Consider the following 7969-nt stretch of genomic DNA (forward strand, 5'->3'; position numbering starts at 1 on the left):
GAGCATGAATACGGCGAGGCGACTACGGATGTGCGACAAAGGCAGCACCTGCAGCATCGGACGACGACCCAGACATCTCTGTGTAAAGGTGACAGCCGACGCAATGATGGCACGACAGGCTCGGATCCGTCATGGCCAAACGGAATGAATGTTCTGAGAAAGGAAGTGAGCACTCAAGTCGCGCAAAGAGTTATCGACAAGCCTCAATTTTCTTTTTATCTTCTTTTTAAGGTCAGGCTGTGACCAAACAGGCTGTGACCGACCTCATTCAACAGGCACGATGCATCGGCTGATCGCATCCGAAGGCTGTGAATGTGTCCCAAAGCGGACGAAGCAAAGGAAGAGGGTTCACTTGGTAGCGGAAGGCTACTAGATCATGGATACGAGAGGAGAGACGCGTCGCAGAGATCTTGTGCGTTTCGACAAGTGCGGTCTTGGCTCGTTGATCGCGTTCGACTGGATGACGAGGTTGAAAGATACGTGGATCGTGTGGGGGTGCTACCTGCAGGTGTTCGAGACAAACGGGGGAACATGGGAGCTGCGTGTGCTGCGTGTGTGTGACCTGCCGGATCATTGTGTCAATCTGCAAGTCGCAGTGCTCCAGAGGTCCTAGATGGCTGCCGCCGGTGGAATGTGTGCGATCTGTTGATGGCCCGCCGTGTCGGCAGGGTGAGGGGAAGAGAGAGGGAGAGAGAGGGAGAGAGGCAGATCGAGGAAGCGTGGCAATGGACCAAGACATCTCGCTTCCCATGCCGTGCCGTCCGCGGCTGACGATAATAGTCAGACACTGCTGAGGAGCATGGTGGCTAGGGCGCCGCTAGAAGCGAATGATGTTGGAGTTGACGATGCGGTGAGGAGTGGACAATGGAGATGGGAGCTGAAGATGCTGGAATGGAGGTTGAGTAGGTTTGGCGGTTGCGAGACAAGGACCACCCTACTGCCTGGTGCTGGTGCTCGAGACCTGGAGTGGGGCGGAGAACGGGGTGACAATTGGCTGCGACGGCCAGGAATCCGCTGGAAAGGAACGCTCCGGGGTTCGGGACGGGTCTCGAATCGGGTGCGCTACAGGGGACGGGAGCCCTGAGCAAGTCGCTGTTTCTGGACCGTTCAGGCCTGAACGGGAACTGCCACTGCCGTGCTGCCGCGCTCTGCTCTCCACCTTCCATCACTTGACGTGATCCATCAGTGGATGTAATGCTGACCTTGGTCCAGCTCGGGAGGCCTGCTATGAAGTGAACTATCACCTCATCCATGCTCCCACTTAGCACCGATGCAATCATCGGAGCCAAGCCATTCGCTTGAGCCATGCTTGATCTTGTGTCACCTCTTCTCTCTCTGCGCTCGCCCCTCCTCTCCCCCTCCAGTCATGCTGCTCGGCACGCAGGCCTCATCACGAACCCTCACGCAACACTGAAGAATGACCCAGTCAAAGGGACATGGGTACCTCCCTCCCTATGAGCTCACCGCGGGACAGGCTGACGCTCATAAATCACACCTCGACTCTATTACTCACGCAGTCATACACTCCATGCACGGCTGCATCATTGGGCTGGCCGCGTGATTACCTAGCTTATGGGCTATGGGAGGCCACGGGAGGCTGTGGCATGGGGCATCGAGAGGCAGGGTCACGGCGTGGGTGATACACACAGCGAAGGTGGAGAGGAGGGACGGATGGACACACACCCACACCACATTGGTGTGATGTCTCAGAGGGGGGCGAGGCTCGAGCAGGCAAGGTTGCCTCGTCGTGTAGGGCAGGGGGGTGGGGAGGCGACAGGATCCTTGTACGGGAGCAATGCCTCAGGTGTGTATGGAAGCAGTTAACCAGGTGGGCGACAACGAAAGCGGGGGGGGCACTGGAAGAGAAAGGAAGAGAGAAAAGGGGATGTAGACAGAGACAAAAGAGGCGAGGCAAGACAGGACGGGACAGACAGCATGGCGAGGCATCGCAGGCATGGCAGTAAGGGAATGTAGCTTTGCTCAACCCAGAGTCGCTGATTCGTGAATCGAGTGTTGGAGGTCATGCCCAGCGGCCAACCAACCACCAAGACATCACGGTTTAGACAAGGTAAACTGACTGACTGCCTGTCGTATCTACATTGCGCTTGACGAGTGCTGGTCTGAGCCTTGCCTGCTCTCTGGTCTTGTGCACCTCACCGAGGGGAAAAGGCCCAGTCGACTTCGGAGGCCTTCACGTCGCCCCTTTAAGAGCTGGCCGCCCGTCTCGAAGCCTATGCCACCGTCTCCTCTCTGCTTCTTCCTTTCCCGGTATCGTGTTTCTTGATCTGATAATCCATCCTCTCGTTCCGCCTGCCTTCCTACGCACCTATCGCCATCACCATCGCCATCATCATCATCATCATCATCCCTGCTCAACTGATCCACCAGTTGGCCAGCCTTCCTTATCGTTTAGGTACTCGTCCACAGAAATCCGCCTACGAGTGACATGGGCACGAAAGTACGCGATTATCTTATCGCCGCCTGTGTCACTACCTGGGCCTGCACAACCTGCACCTGTGCGTGCGCCTGCGTCTGCGCATGTACCTGTACAACCTCCACCTCCACACTGGGTCCCCACACGCCGTTCTTCTGTTGGCATTCTTTCCCTCGTGGTTCTTCTGCTCTGGCAATCAGTATTCCTGCTGCCAGTGTCCTCGGTATCCTTCCTCTGCTCTCGGCCGCCTCGACTCCCCTTGACGGTGCCATTGGCGTCGGTATTCAACCTCGACATACCTCATCAGCTTGAGCCAGGCCATCCCTCCGCCTACTACGCTATCCATCACCAATCGCCACCATTCACAGTCTCGCGCTGCGGCGGCACCCCTCACCTGGCTCCCAGACCCTGGCACATGCCCGACATTACCCACCACCAGTTCCACACCCGCCGCCCTTTGACAGAAGGCAGTGAGCGAGTACTGCGACGAGCATCTTAGACGCAGAATCCAGACTTCCCAGCGCATACCAGCGCACATCATCGCCCGCCGGACCCCTGCTAAAGAGCCATCCCTCGCTTGATTCGCCAGACCGCCAGATCGCCAACCCCCGTCCAAGCCAACACTGCGACTCTTGACCTCCAACCTTCGGCTCAATCAGGAGCTTGACTTGACCCCCCCTCTTCCCCGATCTGTCGTTCCCTTGGCCTGTCCAGCACCACCCCCTCCATCGTCGAACTCGGGTCTTATCCAGTCCTGCCGGCAACAACCTTCATCTGCTGCTGGCCTTGGTTCTCGCACTATTGCATGCCATCAGCTCAGCCCTTCGACAACCCATCACACACTGCGAGCCGGGTCAATAGATTACGCCGTACAATTGAAACGAAAACCAGCCCCTCCTCTTCCGCCGCCTTTATCACCGCCTTCCCCTCCTATCGCGCCATTGCGCTGCCCCTCGCTGGGCTGCTGAGTCAACCACCCGGACGACTACGCCAGATTCGACCTGACGTGACCGGGCCCCTCCTCTAGTCACTGTCTGCAACCCGTTCTCGGCCCCTCTGTGGTAAACCACCATCTTTTACGACTCCCATCACTGCAGATTGCCCTCGTGCCATCACGCTTCGCGTCTCTTCTTCGCCAGCATGCCCTCTACCGAGCATCGCCACGTGCGCTCCGGCAGTCTCAACATCACGCCGCAAAACGGCCACCCGCCCAACATGCCCTCCGCCGCCCCGCGCTTTGAGGGGGGTCCTCGCAGTCCTCCTAGTATGTGACTTGCCTGCAATTGACCCGCCACGACGCACCGCTTACCCAGACACAGACACTTCTCACGTTCCATGCAAGTTCTTCCGCCAGGGCGCTTGCCAGGCTGGCAGCGCGTGCCCTTTCAGCCATGACTTGGGTGCTTCGGCTGAGACCATTTGCAAATATTTCGCCAAGGTCTGTTCGAGGTAGACCCCACCAACTCCGTCGCTGTACACTGACTTGAGTGTGAAAGGGCAATTGCAAGTTCGGTCCCAAGTGCGCCAATATTCACATCCTACCCGACGGGCGCCGCATCAACTACGGGAAGAATGGAGTTACGATTGGCACAGCTCCGATAGCCCTCGGTGGCGCCCGAGGCAACCCTCCGACCTCAACCCCATACCACCCCTCCACCACCAGCGCCTTGACTTCGGGTCTCTATCGCGACGGCGTGCCCGCCTACACGTCTGCATACCCGTACGGCGACGATAGACAGCACCACCTCGGCCGTCAGCCCAGCCTCGACAGTGGCCTACCAACCATCGATACCACCTACTCCTCTTCACACCCCGGCTCACAATATGGCTCACCGCGCGACGAAGATGCCTCCAGGTTGGGCCTTGGTCTTTCGCCGGTCAACGTCAACGGTCTCTCTGTACTCGATGCTCCCCTCCCTGCCTCTTTCGACTCACAGGGCATCTCCAACGCTGCGCGCTACCCTGCCGCGCCGTGGCCTTCCTCCGTTCCCTCCAAATTTGGCCTCGAGTCGCCGACTCCGTCTCTCAGCAATGCCAAGGACGACCGAACTTCAGAGACTCTCAAGAGCTTGCACACCTCTGCCTTTGGCAGCAATGAATATCTTTCAGCTTCCAATGCAGGCCTCGGAGCAGCCCGCCCAGCCACCCCGTCGGCGAGGAGTACTTTGGACGCCGGACTATGCACTCGAGCCGCTTCGCGAAAGCCCAAGAATGTTGAGTGCCAGCCTTCCCAAGGCGGCTGTAGATCGCGATTGGAATGCTGAGTTTGCCTTCCTTGAGGAGGATTACGTCCCCCATAATCTCCAGGAACTCCTAACACCTGCGGAGAAGGCCCGACGCGGATCCATTCGCGCAATTGACAGCGAACCCGGCAGCGAGAATGCAACCAAGTTTGGCAGCCCCCTCACGGGTGCAAGTCCGAGCCGTTGGGGTCCTTTGTTCCAGCGCCAGAAGGAGGAGGAGTTGGAGAGTCGTAGCTTCAGCAAGGCCTCGGCTTTTGGCCACGTTGGTAGCCCATTGCGCAATTCGGTCCTTTCCAACGAGATGAGCAACGGTCTCAATGGAGCAGGGCGCCACACTCCAGGCAGCCGCTCCGGCAGCGACACGACTTCTGCTCTCACCCAGCAGCTTTCGCGAACGCGCCTCGCTGACGATGGAAACGGTAGCCCTCGCCTCCACCCCATGATGGCTGCTGGAAGAACTGTCAGCAACGGCGCGGGTGCGATTGGCAAGGAGCGTGGTTCGACCATTGAACGTCACATCTCCAGTGGTTCCATTGGATCATCCGGACGTTTCACAACCCCGATCGACGAAGAGGATCCAGCTTTCGTCTTCAACATGGAGGAGGACAGCGACGAGCAGCAGGCAGCACGGCAGAGGAAGCGCATCTCAGCAGGACTCGGCATGGGAGGCGGCGGCAGCGGTTGGAGCTACGCCGGTGTCTTGTCCGCCAAGACCGTCGCTCCGGGTTCAAGCCTCGCAAAAGAGTCGCGCGAGCCATCTGTCACAGTGGAGACTGTGGGCGGACGGTAAGAGGTGGAATATCAGCATAGCGGAGAGGGCATCTCATTTCCGGCGTTCTTCCACAGCATTGGGCGGTCAGCAAAGTCTCCCCTTCCTGTCGCGCAATCAGCCCAGCAACAATCCTTTGCCACGATTTGAGACGACATCACTTTCTGATTTCAACTCCCCAAGGCATCGGCAGACCCTCCAGATAACGGGTTACGGAAAAATACACGACATGGTCTTCAAAAAGATGGGAAAGCAAGGAATCGGATTTGGACAAGACAGGCGGCGGCTGCAATCTTGGGTGATATGGAGTATGTTGGCGTTTTGATTGAGATTTTGGCACGGTTGCGTAATATACAGTACTTTCGGTCAAGGTGGCTTTTGGATAGTTCATGCGGGGCGAGCATCATGTTAACTACGAGATCCAAGACAAGATTCTGATTGAAGGAGAGATTAGTTTGTGAGGACATGAAGCACACGAACAACCCTAAAGCTTGCATAACAGAGGGTAAAATAACAACCAAGCTTGACGTTTGTAGATATCCGTGAACTGGTGTAAGCCGTAAAGATCTTGATCATCACGGCGTGGCACATTCACACGTCATAATACCTCACAGTATGAGGCTCAAGCAGGCGGTAAAAGTCTATACACTATACAAGGCTCGCTACCCTCCAAGGCCAGCTTACCACGACGTCTCACGTGCCAGCTGCCTTAGTGAACGCCATCTCCTTGCTCTCGGCCTCCGTGCTCCGATGTTCGGGCTGCACGAGTTGCCGAGGCCGTACACCTGACTACTGCGAGTGGCGTGGTCCATCATCCCGATTCCGTAGGCAGGCAGGTATTATACATCCGCTCGTCGTCCTCTTCTCGTCAAACTCTGGTCTTCCAGGTGGTAGCAACAGGTTGAGCATTTACTGGGCATCGGGCTGACTGAGGATATATTCCACGGCCTTCTCAACTGCGAGGATTTATTAGCTGAAGCGCTCCTATGTCGTCAAACTGCACGGAGCGAGGCCAATGCAGCGCCGAAGATGGAACGTACCCGAGTGGATGCCATCGGCGTCCTTGTCCGGGATCTCAATGCTGAACTCCTCCTCGATGGCCATGACAACCTCGACGGTGTCCAGGCTGTCGAGGCCGAGGTCGTTGGCGAAGTGCGCCGTCGCGTTGATCTGTTGACATTAGCCTCCGTCGACGACACTGTCTCCTCTCCCACATCGATCTGGCGGCATTCATATCCCAATGCATTCTTCTTCTCCTCACTTGCGCAGCCTCGACGTTCTTCGGGTTCAGGGGGGTACCCACGTTCTTCGGGTCGTTGACCTTGTCGAATCCGGCGAGCAGGGTGCTGATCCTCGTGACAACCTCCTCCTTGGCCAGGGCACCACCGGCCGAGTACATCCTGATGCCCATGGGCTTCCACGCCGCGGCGAGGCGGGGAGTGACGGTCTGGCGGAGAACGGGGGCGCGCATGGCGGCAGGGCGGGCGACGCGCGCAGCGGCGCTGGCGGAGCGAAGGATGGCGGTACGGAACATATTGAGGTAGGATATCTCGAGATGTGGAATGGTAGGAGGTCGTGAATGGATGGACAGCGGATAAATCGGGCGGAGGCGATGGATGGCGATGACAACACGGGCGATTGGACCTTGGAGCTTGTTCGAATGATGATAAATTCTTCGCCCGGCCAGTCGAGGTCACCCGAGTCACGTGCAGCTCACCACCCATTGTCTGAGCAGCAGCTCCCCAAAGCTATCACGTGATCCAATCGACCGGCCCCCGCCAGCCAATCAATCCCCGGTAGTTGTAATCCCGCAAAAGAATCCAGCCAACAATCCATCACGTCAAGCAACCACCACAAGCTTGCCTCCCTCTCCCGACTTCACCACCCTCAACCCCTCCCATTGGCGTCCGAACTTCCCCTCCTCCGGCGTCCTACCGACTATACAACACAATGGCGCCGGCAGCTCGACCATTGACCATGTTCGCCGCGACATCGACTCGTGCACTGGCTCGCTCGGCTGCGGTCAACCCGGCCCTCGCAAACCGACTTCTCGCGGCCGCTGCCGTTCGCGGCTACGCCACCCCTTCGGGCCCGCCGCCCAAGAACTTCCGTCAGGCGCCTTACCTGCGATGGAACGAGGAGAAGGAGAGCACTTTGGACCGCATGGGACGATACTTTCTCCTGACCGAGATGTTCCGCGGCATGTACGTGCTCATGGAGCAGTTCTTCCGCCCGCCCTACACCATTTTCTACCCTTTCGAGAAGGTACGCAGCGCGCCATCGATTGACAAACCGAAATATATCCCAAAGTATTGTCGAGACTAACGTCAAAGTAGGGTCCCATCTCCCCCCGATTTCGCGGTGAGCACGCCCTCCGCCGATACCCCTCGGCGAGGAGCGCTGCATCGCATGCAAGCTCTGCGAGGCCGTTTGCCCGGCGCAGGGCATCACCATCGAGCCGAGAGCGCGCGACGCTCCCGCCGCACGACCCGCTATGACATGATATGACAAGTGCATCTACTG

At 58.0% G+C, this 7969-nt stretch overlaps 3 protein-coding genes across 3 annotated transcripts; 2 read left to right on the forward strand and 1 right to left on the reverse strand.

Annotated features, from left to right (window-relative positions):
* Nucleotides 1-3574: 3574 nt before the first annotated feature.
* Nucleotides 3575-5467, forward strand: VDBG_09822 (conserved hypothetical protein; the record flags this gene model as incomplete). Its single annotated transcript, XM_003000056.1, has 4 exons — nt 3575-3698; nt 3754-3872; nt 3931-4647; nt 4718-5467. The coding sequence occupies 4 exons, from the start codon at nt 3575-3577 to the stop codon at nt 5465-5467; spliced, it is 1710 nt and encodes a 569-aa protein (XP_003000102.1).
* An 888-nt stretch (nt 5468-6355) lies between these two features.
* On the reverse strand, nt 6356-6980 carry VDBG_09823 (acyl carrier protein; the record flags this gene model as incomplete). The annotated part of the gene is made up of 3 exons (XM_003000057.1): nt 6356-6402; nt 6487-6616; nt 6708-6980. The coding sequence occupies 3 exons, from the start codon at nt 6978-6980 to the stop codon at nt 6356-6358; spliced, it is 450 nt and encodes a 149-aa protein (XP_003000103.1).
* A 353-nt stretch (nt 6981-7333) lies between these two features.
* On the forward strand, nt 7334-7944 carry VDBG_09824 (NADH-ubiquinone oxidoreductase 23 kDa subunit; the record flags this gene model as incomplete). Its single annotated transcript, XM_003000058.1, has 2 exons — nt 7334-7711; nt 7783-7944. The coding sequence occupies 2 exons, from the start codon at nt 7424-7426 to the stop codon at nt 7942-7944; spliced, it is 450 nt and encodes a 149-aa protein (XP_003000104.1).
* Between the last annotated feature and the right edge of the window lie 25 nt (nt 7945-7969).

Source organism: Verticillium alfalfae, genomic scaffold (assembly GCF_000150825.1).
Source record: "Verticillium alfalfae VaMs.102 supercont1.16 genomic scaffold, whole genome shotgun sequence".
NCBI lineage: Eukaryota > Fungi > Ascomycota > Sordariomycetes > Glomerellales > Plectosphaerellaceae > Verticillium > Verticillium alfalfae.